This window comes from Eumetopias jubatus, unplaced genomic scaffold (assembly GCF_037043125.1).
Source record: "Eumetopias jubatus isolate StellerSeaLion01/CBP00866 unplaced genomic scaffold, mEumJub1_p1.0 scaffold_1, whole genome shotgun sequence".
NCBI classification, from domain to species: Eukaryota; Metazoa; Chordata; class Mammalia; order Carnivora; family Otariidae; genus Eumetopias; species Eumetopias jubatus.
In genome coordinates, this window is record NW_028274807.1 from 150,640,258 (window position 1) to 150,659,760 (window position 19,503).

The 19,503-nt window shown below is 46.3% G+C and overlaps 1 protein-coding gene across 2 annotated transcripts in view; it reads left to right on the forward strand.

Annotated features, from left to right (window-relative positions):
• The first annotated feature begins 251 nt into the window (after positions 1–251).
• Positions 252–19,503, forward strand: part of TRANK1 (tetratricopeptide repeat and ankyrin repeat containing 1) — an 82,324-nt gene continuing 63,072 nt past the window's right edge. The window contains exons 1-7 of one of the 2 annotated variants that reach the window (XM_088026770.1): positions 252–474; positions 4,924–5,050; positions 8,354–8,504; positions 11,207–11,325; positions 13,834–13,917; positions 14,157–14,295; positions 16,171–16,305. In XM_088026770.1, coding sequence (XP_087882896.1) covers positions 344–474; positions 4,924–5,050; positions 8,354–8,504; positions 11,207–11,325; positions 13,834–13,917; positions 14,157–14,295; positions 16,171–16,305 — 886 coding nt within the window. In that variant the 5' untranslated portion in view covers positions 252–343. The remainder of the gene's footprint in view (positions 475–4,923; positions 5,051–8,353; positions 8,505–11,206; positions 11,326–13,833; positions 13,918–14,156; positions 14,296–16,170; positions 16,306–19,503) is intronic. The other variant, XM_028107037.2, reaches the window with a different exon arrangement.

The following is a 19,503-nucleotide window of genomic DNA, read 5'->3' on the forward strand; positions in this document are numbered from 1 at the left end:
ATAGCTGCCACTTCACGGGCGCACGCTACCCGCGAGGTTGTGAGTTGTCTCGTGCTTGGCAGCAGCCTCCTCCCTCAGTGCTTGGCTGATCATTGCCACGGAGTACATGGAATCGCTCTGGCCGCTGCCGCCCAGGTCAGACGAGAACTGAGGAAGAAATGGGCTCAGCAGACGCCCCGTCTGGTCCCCGGGGCTTGAGGGGCGTGGTCAGGATGTGCTCTCTGCGGGTGGGCGGGGCCAGAATGAACAAAGTGCGTCTGCAGACTCCCAGCAATGCAGACGGGAAGGGAGACGGGTTTTGTGCGGGGCCGGGCGGCGAGCCCTAAGTTCGTCTCCTCACAGGATGGACCCCACAGCTTACGCCGAGGAGCTCAAAGAGGCTGGCAACCACGTCCTGAAGAACGGGAACTTCTCTCTGGCCATCAGAAAGTACGACGAAGCCATCCAGATCCTCCTGCAGTTATACCAGTGGGGGTAAGTGCTGGGGTTTACCCCGCACCTTTGGTTTTTGTTTTTGTTTTTTTCAGTAAATGGAAACTCCCTCTGTCACTTATGTTTTCTTCCCGTTTCTTACCACACCGCCTAGTTTCTGTTTTCTTTCTCCGCCCCCTTCCTAAGTATCCTCCCAGTACTGTGAGCTCAGAAACTGCACAGAGAATACTAAGTGATAGGGAAATGGAAAGTGAAACACAGGGGACTGTTGCACAACTTCCCCCTTCGTCTGGTGATGGGAATCAGAGTTCCTGGGATGATCCAAGGCCCCAACGTCTCCGCTGTCATTTATTTCGTTTTCCTGGTTCTCTGTGCCCTTTCCCGCCCTGGCTACAGTGCGTTCCCCGGGGAGCTCAGGCTCATCTCTTTCCCTGCCCCTTCAAGTCGACCTGTACCCAAGCATTTAAGTACCATGACATGCTTAACGATTATGGAGGACCCCTAAGAGCCTTTTGTTTATGTAAGCTGTAGCTATCACTATAGCCTGGATTCGAACTTAAAACTAAGATAAATTTAAAATATGTATTCATCACCTCCTTAAAATTTCAGTAATAAACTCATTCCATGTCAACCTCGGGAACATATTTTAATGAAAAATAAGTGTATTTTCCAAAACCAGAAGCTTCGTGAGAAGAGTGGCACATTTTTCATTTTTGCAGAGCTCTTTCTCAATAGAAGACATCTGACTTCTCATATCTGCTTCTACATTCAGTCCTTTGGGATATCACACATCATGTAGCCTGGAAGATTCCTCGAGTACATGTGAGAGAATGTGTGAAAAAGGCACATAATATCTTAGTTCCTTGTGACCACTGTAACCAATTGCCACAATTTAGTGGCTTAACACAATACATGTTTATTATCTTTCAGTTTTGGAGGTCAGAAATCTGAAATGTGAGTCTCACGAAGCTAAAATTGAGGTGTCGGTGGGGCTGATCTTTTGCGGAGGCGAATCCATTTCCTTGCCTTTTTCTGCTTTGAGTGGCTGCCTGCACACCTTGGCTTGTGGCCCCTTCCTTTGTCTTCAAAGTGCATCCTTCCAGTGTGCTGTTGCACTGTCTCACTGTCTCCTGTTCTGTATCACGTCTCCCCCGTCTCTCTCTCACAAGGACCCTTGTGATTGAATCCTAACCCAGGATAATCTCCCCCCAAGATCTAGAAATTGATCACATCTGCAAAGGTGGTTTTTTTTTTTGCCAATAAAAGGTAATATTATTTAGGGACCATTATTCAGCCTGCTACCATTGTGAAAATATTTGACCTTGTGGACCACCTGAAATGGTCTTAGGGACCCCAGAGGTTCCCGCACCATGCTTTGGGAACAGCTGCAATAGAGGTTGTCATTTGTGGGGTGCATGCAGCCTAAACTTGTGCTGGGAAATGCCACTGAATGAAATTACTGAACCATGCCTCCCACTTCCTACCTTCTAGCACCTTGGTGTCTACACTCTAGCTGGATGTGAGTTGAGTGTAATTGGTTTGGGTCTGTAATTCTGCCACTCCTGGCTCAGATCAGAACTGTGTCAAAGCTGGGCCTGGAGTGCAAGGCATCTTTCTTTCTTTCTTTTTCTTTCTTTCTCTCTTTCTTTTTCTTTCTTTCTTTCTTTCTTTCTTTCTTTCTTTCTTTCTTTCTTTCTTTCTTTCTTTTTCTTCTTTTTTAAAGATTTTATTTATTTATTTGACACGGAGAGAGAGAGCACAAGCAGGGGGAGCAGCAAGCAGAGGGAGAGGGAGAAACAGGCTCCCTGCTGAACAGGGAGCCCGATGCAGGGCTCGATCCCGGGACCCTGGGATCATGACCTGAGCCAAAGGCAGATGCCTAACCAACTGAGCCACTCAGGTGCCCACAGCATCTGACTTTCTTAAAGAGGAAGTGTTGTGTAGTGGTTATGACTGTAGACCGACCCCACACTGTGGGGCCACTAATGGGACTTCTGCCTGGACCCTCACATATTGTCTTTCATGGCTTTCCTGACACTGCTGCCCTTGCTCATCACCTGCAGCCTGCCTTCCGGCCACTGCCAGCTGACATAGGGATTTAGTGCTTGTGGTTTACTGAGCATATGTTCTCAGGAGGAGGGGGCCAAGGGAAGCAGGATGGGTCAGGGGAAGGTTCCAGGCAGGGATGGTGTGTCAACCAGAGGCAGCTTCAGCCTGACCCTCTGGGGGAGCTCCGGAGCATGAGCTCTACTGCAGAGCTGGTCCCACTTTGGGGCAAGGGAGCTGACCTTTTGATTCTCACTTCAGCCAGCCATCTATTGATGGCTGTCTGGCCCCTAGGAGTTGTCCTAAGGAGTGGGGTTGTACTAGTCAGCTTGGGCTGCCGTAACAAAATACCATTGACTGGGTGGAGTCAACAACAGGAACTTACTTCTCTCAGTTCTGGAGGCTGGTAAGTCCGAGATCAAGGTGCTGGCCAGTTGAGTTTCTGGTGAGAGCTCTCTTCCTGGCTTCCAGATGGCTACCTTCTCACGGTGTCCTCACAGGGTGGAGAGAGAAAGAGGAAGAGAGAGAAAGGAAGCTCTCTGGTGTCTCTTCATATCATGAGGGCTCCACCTCATGACCTCAGCTAAACCTAATTACCTCCCCAAAGGCCCCGTCTCCAAATACCATCACAGTGGTGGGCAGGCCTTCAACATATGGATGGAAGGGCACAATTTAGTTCACAGCAGGAGCATAACTTCCTGGGGAGAGGGCAGATCCCATTAGGCTGAGGGCAAATCTGGAGAACAGGGCACTGGGAGCCCCTAGCGGCAGCCAGTGTTCACTGCAGCTGGGGATGACTGCCCTGGCCAGGGTATCTGGGCTGGACACCTGCAGTAACAACTTCCTTGCCAGTCACCCCTTGGCTGTCCCACTGCCCCTTCTGTGCTTCTCGGGCCCTCGTCCCTTCACCTAGCGGGAACGATGGGCAGTGACAGAAGCCGGAAACATAAAGCACTGAGGATGGGGCAGTAGTAGAGATGCTTTTTACTTTGCTTTTTATTTGTGCTTATCTGCATCACCTAACTTTTCTATAATGATTTTGTAGTACTTTTGCAATTAAAATATTCAGTAAAAAAGAGGTATAAGCCTGGCTTTTTTTTTGCTCATGTGTTTTGAATCCAATGGCACCTGGGCTTTAACATATTGTGGTACACTTTGCATTTGTCTTCAAATTCTGTTGTGGTTTGGCACCAACCTGGTAGTGTTATGCCTAGACCCAGGCAAGAGGGACCCGCCCTGACATGCTTTAGAGGGCCCTCCTGTGGCTTCCCTCCAGCTGGGCCCACCACCCAGGCAGGAGTCTGTGGGGCCACAGGCTTTACCCACCCAGAGTCTTTTCCTCCCCTTTGGTTCATTCCATAGGTACCAAGACCCTGGAATTCTTGCCCATGGACTCTGCTTCCAGGGTCTTCACATACCTCCTACCCACAGCCCATTCTTCCCAGGGCTGACCAAGTTCAGGGGTGTGGACAGCACTTGGAATCGTTCCTCCTGCAGTGCAGGATGAAGGCTGAGGTGGAGGGAGTGGGCAGGGGTGCAGTCCTGGATCACTCTGCCCTGACACATTTCCTACCGTTCTAAATTTGAACCAGTTATTGTAAAGTAGGAAGATAGAACGTATTTTATGGAACACTTTGTGAACTTGATTTATGATCTTCAAATACTTAGGCTAGCACTGTCCAATAGGATTTTCTATGATGATGAAGATGTCCTATAATACAAAATGTGGGTATCGAGTACTTGAAATGTGGCTAATACATTTAAGGAACTGAATTTTAAATTTTATTTAAATTAAATAAAATATGAATAGTTACACATAGCCAGTGGCTACCATATTGGACAGTGCGGATTAGCCCCAGGGTATGTGAGCCCCATTTGCACTCTGGCCCTGGGTCCTGCAAATGTTAGGGCTGCCCTGTCTCTACACTACAACGGTGCTCATCCTGCACCTGTCATGGTAGTTCCGTGGGGATGTTGTGGTCACATGTTCTGAAAGGCCCTTCCTGTGATACGCTTGCATCCATCCAGCGTGGACATGCACGTGGAGGGGCTCACCCCACACTGCACCAGTCAGTGGTCTCTGCTGAGGCTCAGTGGGAACTCCCATCCTTCCTGTCCTTAGGACCGATCAGCACCTTCACAGCATCTTCACCAAGGTGGTCTCTAAAAAATGAAAAGATCCATGGAGATGAGTCAGAGGTAGAACTGAGGTGTTGAGAACATTTGTCATGAAAAGGAGGAGACGATTTGGGATTGAGGAGGGACAGACTTGTCCCGGGTTTTCTGGGGCAGTGGGGGCTGGAGGGCCAGACGTGATAGGTGTAACTGGGACGTTAACTGGTGATGGTGGCAGCCAGGCCCAGCATTGTGGCCTTCAAGGGTGGTTTCTGTATTTGCAGAAAGACAGCTCTACTGACCGCCGGTCCGGTCTGTTCTTTCTGACAGGGTCCCCCCCAGGGAGCTGGCTGTGTTGCTGTGCAACAAATCCAGTGCGTTTTATAGCCTTGGGAAATGGAATGAGGCCTTCGTGGCAGCCAAGGAATGTCTCCAGTGGGATCCAACCTACGTGAAGGTACGGTGACAGCCGGGGACCCTGCCTGTCTTTTCCTCACCTGCTGCCTCTCCTCCCTTTCTTTTTTTTTAAAAGATTTTATTTATTTATTTGCCAGAGAGAACACAAGTAGGCAGACAGGCAGAGGGAGAAGCAGGCTCCCTGCCGAGCAGGGAGCCCGATGCAGGGGTTCGATCCCCAGGACCCTGGGATCATGACCTGAGCCGAGGGCAGACGCCCCAGCGACTGAGCCACCCAGGCGACCCTCCTCCCTTCTTTTTAAAAATGGAAATATGAGGAGAGCTTTGCATTCAACTCTTTGCACTTCAGACAGATGCCCCTAGGGCATGCGAGCCCCTCGGGAGAAGACTAACGACAATGATGGTGGCTCAGTGTGGAAATGCCCGTGTGTGTGTGTGTGTGTGTGTGTGTGTGTGTGTGTGTGCGCGCGCGCGCGCGCGCGCGGGGAGCTCTTGTGTTCTGATGTAGTTACCTCCCCGCTGGGAGTCTAAAGTGTTCTTTGGTGCTTTCAAGTTTCATCGTAGCAAAGTTTCACTTCACATCATTGTTTCACTTGCTAGCTGCGGGGACACATGACACGGATTCTTCAGAAAGAACTTCTTACGTGGAGATCAGGGGAGGTTTGGGAGGCCAGTCAGCCAGCCGCTCTCTGGTGTTAGCCAAGGTCAATAAACGACCATTTGATTGTTTTTCTCAGCTGAAATGCTGTCAGTGCCCATTCTGCAAGGCACCTCAACGTTCTTCATGCCTGAGGCAAACAAACGGACAGGCAGACACCATCCCAGCTTTTGAGTAACTCACTATCGGTTTGGAGGAGGACGGAAAGCAGAATCAGAGACCATAATGGAGTTGCCATTCAGGAGCCACCTGAGGCACATACAGTGACGTGTCCCGTTAGTGATATAGACCACTGAGAGCGAGGCGCGGAGGTGGGAAAAGCGCAGGCCTTGTTGCGGACTGGTTTCAGCAGCCCGGAGGAGCGCCTTTTCCCTCCTTAAGCCTTCCTTTCCCCCCCGACTGTAGAGGGAGATGCTACCAGGATCCTAGAGTTGCTTCAAGGATTCAGAGACCTTAGTTCAAGTTGTTGGCACTCGGTAAACAGGAGTTTGCACGATTTCCTCAGGGGTCTGCATTTTGTGTATGACTGCTAGAAGTGGAACAGTGGGAAGTGGCCAGGGGCTTTGACCTACGGATTCTACATCCCTGAGGGAGCGATTTGTCTGTTTTACCTTAGGCCTCTTCTATTGGAGGATGGATACTTTAGGAATTATTGAATAGTTTTAAAAATGGGAAAGCACTCCTGAGGAAATCTCCTCAGAGGCATTTTAGGATTTTCCCCATCCCCCAACTGGATTGGGGGCGGGGAGGGAAGGAGTTGGGGGCATACGCACATTCCTCAGGCGGTGGCCGGACTTCCTTGAGGGGCCAGGCCTGCCTCAGTCTGTGGCAGCACAGCGACCAGGACCCGCCCGCATTCTTACTCCTGGGTGTCTTCCTCTTTCCCCATTCTTTCCCACCTCCGGTTCTCTCCCAAATGTCCTCTGTAGGGGAAGAAGAACGCTTTCTGTCTTCCTTCTTTTGGTTCAATGGCTGGGGCCCTGCAAATTTGACTGACAAGAGACAAATTAACAAGAGAAAAACATACAAATTTTATTTTGTGATAATTTTTACATGACACAGGGGCCTTCCTAGGAAAGACCCCAAGAAAATCAGATAGGCTTGAGAGCTCATATACATTTAGGCTTGAGAGCTCATATACATTCAAAAAAATATTTTATTTATTTTAGAGAGAGAGAGAGAGTAGGAGGAGCAGAGAGAGAGGGACAAGCAGACTTGGCACTGAGAGCAGATCCCTACGAGGGGCTTGATGCCGTGACCCTGAGATCATGATCTGAGCCAAAATCAAGAGTCAGAAGCTTAAAACCGACTGAGCCCCGCCCCTAGAGCTCATATACATTTTTAACAGAGAGCAATAAACTGTGGAGACAGGTCAGACAAAGGAAAGGGGTTTAGACATCTGGGGCCCTGGACTGTGGGAACACACGTACATGGGGGAAACTAATGGGAGGGAAAGCAAGGCTGTCTTAGCAATGCTTAGCAGTGTTGGTCCCACAGTGCCGATTTCTGTCTTCTTCATGGCCATAAGAATTCCCTGGGAGAGGGGATTTATGGCAGTCCTCGTTTTTTAGACTTTCTGCTTTTAGTCAGATAAGGGAAGCTCCAGGAAGGCTTCTTTCTACATCTGTTGAATCTCAAATGCCTTGGGCTCAAGATAACCCTTATGCCAAAGTGTCATATTTTGGGGTGGCATATTCTGATCCTCTTCATTCCCCTGCCAAAGTAAAAGATGAAAGAAACTTAAATCTGAGTAGGGCAAGGAAGTGGGGAATTCTGTATCCAGCTTACCGAGTTGGGGGAAAAAAAAAAACCCACCTTCTCCCACCCCTTTTTTCTGATTGTTATCTGAGGTTCTAGACTTTCAAATGAAGGTGAAAACAAATCGATAAATAACCAGAGATTTGGTGTCAAGTGGAATTTTTAAGTGCTTGCTTTTTTTTTTATTAAGCTGGTTGGTGAACACTTTTTATTTATTATCTTAGAATGCTGTCTTGGTAGGTCCTGGTGTGGATTCCCTTAGAGAATCAAAGAGGAGAAAAGCAGTATCATTTTGTTCCTACTCAACGTACGCAGTTTGTATATAGGCAAAACTAAACCATTTTCCTCTGTTACTCATTGTAATTTTCCTCTACAGAAAGAAAAAAAATTTTGCCTCTGGTGTACATGGCCCACAATGTGGAGCTCAATACATCTCAATGCTTATCATTACCATTTTCATTTTTTTTTTCCCTCGGCTACATACCCAGTGGAAATTGTGTTTACTTTGATTGAAAGGAACAGGGAACAACTTCTGTGTTTACATGACAATCTCATTCTTTTCTGGAACTCTGTCATCATAGGATTTTTTCATTCTCTTCTTGCCCGGGCTGTGACTGGAGGCATGAATAAATAAGCCACACATATAATTGGAACCAGTCCTGCTTCCTCGCTCCGTGTCATGTGTTAGATGCTGTATCAGTCATGGATTTGAAACTGATTATTTTCTTCGCGGTTAAAAAATGACAGGAAAAATGTGGCACACAACGTGATGTGGGAATGCTGTCTCCAGTGCTTGTTAGAAATCTGTGTTTTCATAGAAGTGAAACCTCTACGGTCCATTTCCCCAGCTCATCAATCTTGCCTTTCCTTTTAGCAGCTGGTTGGAAGAGATGGGCGAGTTACGGTTTTGCTTTTCTTCTGTCCCAGGGATACTACCAAGCTGGCTATTCCTTACTGCGGTTGCTCCAACCTTATGAAGCGGCTCGCATGTTTTTTGAGGGTCTGCGACTTCTGCAAGGCACTCCAGACCAGATCCAGGTTGCTGATTTCCTCGTGGGAGTCTTCACCACTATGGGCAGTAAGTTGGAAGGGGGAGGGGGAAGCCTTTGTTCATTCTTTCTTTCCTTTTTTTTTTTTTAAATCCTTGTTATTTTATTCGAACGGCTCCTGGGGAGATAATTTCAGGGTGTTTCTTTGTGGCTTATTTATGTCGTTAGACTGGAACTGATTTTCACATTAGAAAGCATTTTGGAAGGTTTGGTGGCTCATGTCCTTGTAAAAACAAGAAAATCCTTTCGCAGAAACCACTTAAAGCTCTGCCAATCAGACTTCAGTTTTCTCTGTTGCTACTTAGAGATCTTTCCCCCTCTATGCTACTGATTTTATGTGATTTGTGCTCTTTCCTGTGATGTTTGCATGTGTTTCTCCAATATGCCGAGAAATAGTCCTGTTTGCTATCAAAATACCCTGGCAGGGCTGATGGAGGTGTCTCAGGATTTCTCTGCCTTAAATGCCCGTGGTTCTTGGTCATGCCGCTTGGAAAAAAGAAGAGGTAGGTCAGACGAAGAGTGGTGGTCAGCAGAGCAAAGTCTACTGAGGGATAGTACAAAGCTCCCGGAGAGGGAGGGGGGCCCGAGTGGGTTGCCCCTGGAGTTTCTAAGTTTAGCGGTTTTTAATGAGTTCTTCTGTGGAACTATCTTAAGCAGCCAGGTTGTGCTGAGTTGTGCCAATCAGGGCTTTGGTCACATTATCTACCTATTAGGTTAATGTCAACATGCTGATGGTCTTTTTTGCTGACATCTGGGGGCTTATGTCTTAACTGCCCCTTGCCTGTGATAATGACAAGTGCTTTGTGGTTAATTGTCTTATTTTAGGACGTTTTGCAGAAGTCAATTCTGCAAAGGCTGCAAAGCAGAATGCTAGTGTGCTCCTGTCTAAGCTGTGAAACAGGATGTTAGTGCTGTTTTATCTTAGCTGTCCTGACTCCGTATTTTCTTGTTGGGGACCCTGGCCAGGACTACTTCACTGTCCAACTAACTGCTCACAGAGGGTGCTGTGGAAGCTGACGCGGTGCTCAGGGCCTCACTGGCTCTGCTCACTGCAGCGGAGGACCCAGCCACTCCGTGTAGGAGTGACGCATGGAGGACTTTTTGCATCACTGCCTTGAGTTATTACTCTAACGACCTGGCTGTGAGCTGGCTTTGTCAGTGGCCTGGATTAGGCAAAAACTGAAAACCATAAAACACGATGTAACATATCCTTGCCAGTGACAAAGGAGCTCTCTTGTGCTTATCTTGGCATGGACTAAAGTTCTGCCAATGACCAGGCCATTGTTTTCAAATATTGCGTTTGATCGCATTTAAGATTGTACCGACTTAAGATGTGCCGTTGGAAAATGTTTTGCCACTGAGAGTCAAAATCAGTTGTCACACATGTCCCGATTGTAGAGATGTTAGAATGTGAAAAATGGCACATGTCAGAATTGCGGGGAAAAAGGTCTTTGGCTTTCAGAGGTGGGGAAATTGATTCAACTGTTGCAGATCCACCTGTTCCCACTGCGATTGTGGGAGAGCAACTCTTGTGGTCTGTGGCCGACATTCTACAAATTTGGGCAAGTTTGGCAGATGGGGGAGTGGGGGGCGTGAGAGCCATATCAGGCAGGCAGTGGGAAGGGGTTGGAGGTCGGCACAGCCGAGTCCCTTGGACAGAGAGGTGGAAGATCCCCAGATAAATGCTGACGGGTCCCAGGTTTCCAGTCAGCCTTTTGCTGGCAGTGACCGAGCCTGTTTCCCTTTCCTCTGAGTGTGATGGCTTGGCGTGTTCCCTACCATCCCTCATGTCGTCTCTGCATCTTTGTGAAGTCACTGTTTATTTCTGGGGGACTGCTCCCTTAAGAAATCTGGATGGTTTCCCTTCTGCCACCATCCTGAGAGGGGGCACTTCTTAGAACTTCATAGGGCAATGCATCCCATACTTGTATACCAAAGTATTTCTATTTGTAGGGTGAATGTATGTCCACGGTCCAATTTCTAAAATTTGAAAAATGTATTTGTGGAAATTTTGTATCCTTTTGTGCAATACTGTTTATTTTGATATTTACTTATTTTTGGAAGTTGACAATCCTGAAGGAGGTGCCGTGTTATTCTGGCACCTGCCCTTGCTCCTTGGATGATCTCATCCATGAGTTTGAGAAATGTGGTTTGGAGGATCATGAGATGCAATGGACCACTAGGTTAGAAGAATGTGTATTGACTAAGAGAGTTGGTAGATCTGGGTCCCCGTCTTTGTTTTTGTTGTTAACTAGCTGCATGATATGCCGTGAAGCCTGACCTCATTTGTCATCATTTCTCATCAGTTGGGTGACAATAATATTTGTCAACATCTTTCTTAAAGGATGTGAGGTGCTATTTTTTAAATTTTTTTTTAACTTCTTTTGAGTTTCTATTTCCTCCTCTATAAGTGGAGATAATAGGGCAGTGCCTTATTGGTCTGTTTGAGGGGTTAAATATTAGCGCATATTGCGGGGCTTGGCATATGGAAGAGCTAAATCCCCCTGCCTAACTCTTGGGGCATTGAGTTTATAGATGAACCTAAAGTGTTTCCACTTCGTTCCATTATAGAGTACTTTTACTTTGAAAATGCCTTTGACTTTACTTTTACTTTGAAAATGCCTCTCTTTCTGATATCTTTAATTTTCCATTTGTCTATCTGTGGACCTTTTCCCAAATGTTCTAGACTCTGCCCGGGTTAAAATTTCTAAACTATGGAACTTTCTTTCAGGTGACCCCATTGTTTTGCAAAGTTTCTTGCCCTGTTTTGATCATATTTTTACTACCGGATTCTCAACAGAAGTGTGGCAATCTGTAATAGAAAAGTTGGCAAAAAAAGGATTATGGCATGTAAGTAAAAGAAGATGGCTCTCTTGTGGGGAAAGTACATTCTTGGCTAAATGGATTTTTTCTGCCTGCACTGGGGAAGGGATTGTAATTTATTATCTGTTTATTTTGATGCCAAAATAACTTTTTAACTGCACCATCATTAAAGATAGAAAGTCACTGAGAGTTATTAATTAGTCAGTTTCTGTTTTTTTTAAAGATAGGAAACATATTCAGAACACCTAATATTAGCTAATGTTTATCACCCTCAGATTATCACATTATATATACTATATATATTATATAATGTATTATATATCACATTATATATAATGTATTATCTCCCTTATTGCTCTGTGTCTTCATTGTCATCACAGAATTGTCAAGTTCAAGTGCTAATGATAATGTGGAATGAGGAAAATAAACGATTGCATGTTCATCTTCATCATCTTTTTTTTATTGCATTTGCTAGTGTGGGCTCAAAAGACCTGCCTGTGTTGCTCTGAGCAATTCTGTGCTGCTTTTTTTTTTAATTAAAAAATTTTTTTAAAAGATTTTATTTATTTATTTGAGAGAGGGTGCGTGTGTGCGAGAGCACGAGAGAGCAAGAGAGAGAGAGAGCGAGAGCGTGAACATGGGGGTTGGCGGGGGAGGAGCAGAAGGAGAAGCAGACTCCCGGCTGAGCAGGGAGCCTGGGATCATGACCTGAGCCAAAGGCAGGCGCTTAACTGACTGAGCCAGCCAGGCGCACTGCATCTGTGTAGCTTTAAGGGACTGCTGCCCACAGATCATAGTGAGGCTGCAGGAACCAAACCCAGGGCTGGGAATCCAGAGAATGGAGGAACAGAGTGGACTGTGAGCCTGGGCTTCAGTGTCACACAGATGCCTCCTCAAATCATAGTCTTCCACTTTCTATTTTGGGCTAATTACTTCCCCTCTGAGCCTCATTTCCTCATTTGTAAGATGCAGGATATAAACTTACTCTTCAGGGTTTTGGTGAGGATGAGAAATAAAGGACCAAGAACACCTACTAATAATATTAGCTAATGTTTATCACGGGCTTACAGTATGCCAAGCACCGAGCTAACAGAGCTTTATGATACCTGGCGTGCGCCGAATGCCCAGTGAATAGTAGTTGTCATTGATGGTGGGCTCTCAGTCAGCATGGAAAGGGCTGGTCAAGGCTGGCAGTTAGATCAGGAAGGGCCTGCTGGGCTTTCTAAAGCTGGGCAGTGCAGAAAAGTCACCAAAAGCAAGGACAACCCAAAAGCTCTCTAGAGCCAGGCAGGGCAAATGACTTTAGAATACAGAATTCTTCAATTTTTAAAAAGCTCATGGATTCCATTGGAAATCTAATGAAATCGATGGGGTTCTCTTTGCATACACACACAGTTATGGGTATAGTTTCAGGTGGTTCATGGGAAATCCCCTAAAGTCCAGCAATGAGTTCCCTGAAGCTCACTTCCATATTAAAAGTTCTTGAGAAAGCAGGCAGGCAAGGGAAGGCCCGAGAATGCAGCCCAGTGGTAGGTCTACTTGGTCCAATAGTCCAGCTGTGGGGCCCCAGTCATTTTTTTCACCTACTGGAAATAGAGACATCTTGTTAAAAAAAAAAAAAAAGGCCAGGTCAGCAATCAGGATTGGCAGAATCCTGAGCATGTCATTTGAGATTGGGGTCTGTTCAGGGCGAGCAGCAAAGAGTGGGCATCAGGCTGAAAACCCGGAAGCAAGATGTGGTCATTGGCTCAGTCCCTGGGGTCCCACGTCCACTAGCAGGTGCATACATGACAGAGGTTGAGGCTGAGCCTGGGTCTCCAGTTGTGGCCATGCCAGAGCCTGGAGCCCTTAGACCTGTTGGCACACCTGGATGATTTCAGTAGGGACCTCTTAGGACATGCTGTCTGTGTGACCTAGGAAAAATTGCTTAACCTTTCCAGGATTCAGTTTCTTCAGTGACTTTAGATGGCGTCAGTGGTTTAACAACTGGCTCTCTGAGAAAAAAAATGTTTGTCAATTTCTGTAGTGTCAATACTCTCACCATGGCCCAATCTGAATTCATTAATAGGGCTACAGGATGTGGCATTGGGAATTCTGAACTGCAGTTGGTGCTCATTAGCTGCCTCGACAGGGTCTAGCAGACCCCAAACACTTGGGGCTTATGAAACACTAAAGTGCTAAGGAATGAATTGGAAGGAGCTACTTGTAAAGGATTGGATTCTTCTGCTTGCTAAGTAAGCCTCAAAACTTTGCACAGAATCACTTTTTTACCCACTGGTGCTGCTATCCTCAGCAGGCTTTGAGGAAAGGTGGAGAGAGCTTAGCTCTCAGCAGGAACAGGACATTGGCTGGACAGAGGGACTTCGATTATAGCTCAGGCTGTAAAGGTTGGCAGGTAGCTTAAAAAGAGAGGGCTGGAGGGTATTTTGTTTTTTGTTTTTTTGCTTGTTTTAACCCTGAAGATAACTTTTGCTCTAATAATCTATGTGGAGAACTTGATTATTCCAGCTTTTTCTTTTTCTCCCTTCTCATCAGTCATTCCTACTTCTGTCGGCGAGAAAAGACCGGCTACCGAGAAATATCCATGTCCCAGGGTTAACACTGAAGAGTCTCTTTGAGGTAAGGTGGCTTCTTAAAACATACGGTTTCAAGTCAGGCCACTCAGGCTTATATTTGGGACCTCAGCTTGTATAAGGGGACTTCAGCTGTCTCACTGCAAATTTATTATTTATAATCATCTCAGGCTTGGGCCACAGCTATCCAGGTTTTACTGAACCCCAACGTTATGAATGAAGGAGTTTGAAGTTTCATATTGACGGAGTGACTTCCATGATTCTTCCTGTGTGTTTTTTCCCCAGCAATACGTCTTCATTGGACTTTATGAGAAGATGGAACAGGTGCCCAAATTAGTTCAGTGGCTCATCTGCCTTGGTGCAAGTATTGAGACTATAGGACCATACCCTCTTCATGCCCTCATGCAACTCTGTATCCGAGCAAGTGAGTGTTCTTCCAGTTACACGCTGTCCGAGCTGCCCTCCCAGCCCTGAGCTCCCACGTGCTCTGCTGAGCTCAAGAGAAACCAGAATTTAGCCACCTGAAGGTGGAATATTCAAATGATCTGAATATGCAAATAGTTTGATTATTCAAATGCATGCAGGCAGCGGGGTAAACAGCATTGTTTTTATTTCACCTGGGACCTGGTAGCTACGGGGCCCAAGTTGAAAGGATTCTGTGTTCCTAGACAGATGCTAGGGGTAGAGGAGTCCTGAGACCCATGCAGGGGACTTGGGACAGACAGCCTTTGCTGGGCAGAGCTCCCTGAGGCTGTGGAGTTTCTTCCAGCTGGCCAAGGCACAGGTGGTCTTTCCCCCTTGTTCAAGTTCATTTTCTCTCTAGCCAGAGGGCTGACTGCCATGGTGGTGGTGGTGCGGGGGGCTGATACCAAGGGAAACACTGGTTCTGGCTGAGACAGAATGCTTGTGGTTCATCTAAAGAACGCTGATGTTCGTAAAATTCTTTTTTTCTTTTTTTAAGTCTTCACCACTTGGCGATAGGATTTAAATTTTAAAATATTTAAATTTTTTCATTATCACATACACACGTTAGATAAAAAAGCTTGTTTTTCTTCTTTTCCAAGCGTGTATGGCATCAGCGTTCGACATGTACCCATACTGTTTTAGAGCCAGAAAGGGCCAAGAGAATTTTCTAGACAGTCTTCCTCTTCTAGGCTGGGTTGCCTTCCCAGGAATGAAGGAGTGAGGGGGTTGGCCAGGGGCTTCAAGACCTGGGCCGCTGCTTTGCTTTAGCCACATTTGCCTTGCTGTTATCCATTTCCTACTGGGGAGTCCATGAGATGTTTTATTCTCACACAGGAATTGGCGGATCAAAGGTTTAAAAGTAAAGTCTGATTAAAAGCAATCTGATCCAGTCCTACCAGTTTTCAAGTAGGAATCTGGAGCCCAGAGAAGTGTGTCTCTGGTTGTGAGAGTCACGATTCCCCACTGTGTCTGCTCTTTACGTTAGCTCCTGGGGGGACAGGCAGGAATCAGTAAGATCAGCTGTTTAACTTTATCCCTGATTTGTTTCTCAGAGGAAAACTCTGACATGGTGACAAATGGTGTTTGCAGAGTTGGCAGAAGCATGTGGCATTCCTTGAGCCCAGGAGCTACAAGGAAGGAGCCTGGGAAAATAATTTTTAAATATATGTCCTATCGATAGTAATGAGTAGGGTAGTCTTTTCAGATATTGACCTGATTCCTGACATGGGTGCTGTTGATGCCCTGCCTGGAGCCTCTTTACCACCAGGGCCCCCATCACACCCTGCCGGTTCACAGCTGCCTCCTTCCCCAGAGGCTGCTTTTTGCCAATATGCACCATGTCCTACAGAGGTTCTCCCTCAACCTCACCCCCTCCTTAGAGGTGTTTTGTAGCTCTTGACTAACTGACATGCGGTACAAAATGTTAGCCCCCGCCTCATGGTGGGTCAACACTGGTGCTGTTCATGCTCCAGAGCTCCCTGTGGGATCGGGCTGAGGCTGAATCAGCTGAGACCACATCTCTGCTTGCCTCCTTCCCCTGCCTTGTCCTGCTTCCCTCAGTCTCTTTCCTGAGCTCCTGTCAATAACTCACATGTACAGGAATCCTTGTCTCAGGCTCTGCTTCTAGGGAAACTGGCTGAGTTTATTATGAATAACATTCTAGAATTCATCCTTTTAATTTACAGACTCTGTGTCTCCCGGGCCTATTTGTGTTGAGTGTCAAATGTGTGTGGGATTCCCCATTTGGTTCCCTCATGGCGCTACACACTGATGTGCATTATTGATTTTCTGTCTGTAGAAAATAACATCAGTCACTCATTTTAATTCCCTTCAGAGGAAAACCATCTTTTCAGGTGGTTAATGGACCACAAGCCCGAGTGGAAAGGCCGCATCAACCAGAAGGACGAGGATGGCTGCACTGTCCTCCACGTCGTCGCCGCGGCCCCCTACCCAGGATACCTCATCAAGCGTAAGTAGGCTGGAGGGTGCGCTATGGGCTGGAGGGTGCGCTATGGGCTGGATGACCTCAGGCATTAGAGAGCCCACACAACCGACCGCACGTATTTCCCATCCATCCTGGGACAGGCTCAGGACTAAACCTCACCTTGAATTAAGCATGACGGGGAGGGCAGGCTGTACGCAGAAAAGACGGGTGGGGGGGTGGCGAGAGAAGGAAGAATGGCGGGGTTCCACGTGCTCTTTCCGCTTCAGTGGCTTCCGTGGGATTGAATGTCTCAAGGACAGGGGCTTCTGGCTGCACTTGTTCTCTCCCTCATCACGCGGTACTAAGTGCTTTATTTCATGTCAAATCTGCACTTGTTACCAGAGATACGCTGTGAACCAGACCACAGACATGGTCCTGCTTCTTGGCCACTGTAGAATCTAACACAGGGATTTCATCCACCATACTCACCAGGGCCAGACAGACTACGACGAAGAGTGAGGCTGATGCATGCAAGGATAAGCTGCTTCTTTTGATGCAGACATACCTTGTTAGCCTGTGAAACAGGAAGGCTCTCTGATGCCTCTCGCCTTTCTGGAAACCCATGGAGACAGCACATTTTGTTCTATAATAATGTTACAGCTGTGATGATGAATGGTAATGGACTCCTAGCCCCCGTGGAAGGGAGGTGACAGGGAGGGCTGGGGAGTTTGGCTCGGTGTGGCCACAGCCTCCTGCCGATCATGGGAACTAGGCCATCTTCTGATGGCAGGAGACGTTGGAAAGATGTTTTTTTTTTTTAAAAATAAGACAACTCATGATTATAAAATGTCTGCTCAAAATTAAACATGCCTATGGACTAGACAGAGCCCAGAGGCGTCCGGTTGGGGACCCCTAGCCTGCTGGGTCCTCCTGGGAACTTAGAGTTTTGTGTCTTCAGCGTGTCCTGGAGGAGCACAGTGAGGGGTATTTCTCTAATGTTATTCCCCACTGGACTGTGTCCCAGGAACCCACATCTGGGCAAATGGAGAAAGGGTGAGCTGTAGATACTGTTTTGAGCTTTATTGAAATATAATCCATATACCATATAATTCACCTGTTTAAAGCATCCACATCCATGTTTTTAGTACATTCACAGTTATGCAACCATTACCACAATCAACCTTTAAAACGTTTTCATCATTTTCAAAAGAAACCTCGTCTCCATTAACAGTCACTCCCCATTTCCCCCTCCCTCTCCAGCCCTAAGCAACCACTAATCTACCTTCTGTGTCCGGGGACTTGCCTATTCTGGGTATTTCATAGAAATGGAATCATACAGTCTTGTGACTGGCTTCCTTCACCGAGCATGCTTTCAAACCAAATAATATCCCATTGTATAGATGAAGCACATCTTATTTGTCCATTCATCAGCAGATGGACATTTGTTCAGCTCTTATGAATAATGCTGCTGTGAATTTTTATATATATGTCTTTGCTTTTGGAATATATTTTCATTTTTCTCAGGTAGATACCTAGGAATGGTATTGCTGGATCACTTGGTAACTCTATATTTAATCTCTTGAAGAACTGCCAGACCAGTTTCCAAAGTGGCTGAACCATTTTATGCTCCCACCAGCAATGCACAAAGATTCTAATTTTTCTAAGTCTTTGCCAGCTCTTGGTACTGTCTGTCTTTTTGGTGTCCTTTGAATTTTAGTACCCTCTGAGAGACCATGGTTTTCTGGCAAATGTTTGACAACTGGGTCTTCAAAAAGAAAAGCCCTGAATTGTGGTGTTTGCCAATTTCCTTGGTATAAATACTCCCACCATGGTTGATTTCAAGCTATTAATGTGATGTCTTTGAACATGGGGCTGGGACATGTGCAGTAGCATACCATCATACTGTATTTTTACCACACAGATCAATTTTTTAAAGATTTTATTTATTTATTTGACAGAGAGAGACACAGTGAGAGAGGGAACACAAGCAGGGGGAGTGGCAGAGGGGGAGGCAGTCTCCCTGCTGAGCAGGGAGCCCGATGCGGGGCTCTATCCCAGGACCCTGGGATCATGACCTGAGCCGAAGGCAGCCGCTTAACAACTGAGCCACCCAGGTGCCCCCACACAGATCCATGTTAAGATAGATGTAAAGAAACCTCATCATAGACAATAGCAAAGCATAGTAAAATAATTGGGAAGTGATGAGTTTTGTTTTTAATATAATTTATTTATTGTAAGTTTAAATAAGTTAGTTGTTAATAATGGCCATGTTTACCAACCATCTTGTAGCATTTCTAGATATTCGACAGTTGGCGCTTGTGGACTGGTGTGAGCTGGTTCCAGCACACCTCTGTGCTAAAGCTCTCGTTAGCCTGGTAATTTACGGTTAAAATCTGTGCCTCCAATCACTGTGCTCTCCTTACACTTCCCCAGCCAGAAAATGCCCAAGAAAAAGGATTTCCAGACAAGACTCTTTGGTTTGCAAAGAAACACAACTCCAAGTCTCCTGAAATCCAGGTGGTTTGAGCAGTGTTTGGGTAGTTTATATGCATGCAGAGCCTTAGATTCCTACTGTATGCATCGATAACTTGGCAAGCATTCCATTTCCTGGGACTTAAACGAGTGCTTTCCAGTACAAGCATAATGAGAGCCACATACAAAATTCTAGAAATTTCTGGTAGTCTTATGAAAAAGTAAAGCAAAATAGGTGAAATTAATTTTAGTGATATATTTTATTTTATTTTTAATATTTTATTTATTTATTTGAGAGAGAGAGAGAGAGAGAGAGAGAGAGCATGAGAGGAGAGAGGGCCAGAGGGAGAAGCAGACTCCCCGCTGAGCGGGGAGCCCGATGTGGGACTCAATCCTGGGGACTCCAGGATCATGACCCGAGCCGAAGGCAGTCGCTTAACCAACTGAGCCACCCAGGTGCCCTGGTGATATATTTTAACCCATCTATCCAACCCATCTATCCAACATATGTGTAATTAGTATAAAAAGTATGGAGACATTTTACATTCTGTGTTTCAGTTTTGTGCTAAGTCTTTGAAATCCAGCATATATTTTGCTCTGCTAGCCCATCTCCTTGTTGGCTAGCCACAGGTGCTCAGTAGCCACCTCTGTGCCTCGTGGCTGCCATATTGGACAGCACAACTTAATACTATTTCTTACAAATGCTGAAACCTTCCTGACTTTCTGAAACATGGGAGAATAAACATAAGAAGTCAAGAGATGGCCCTTTCT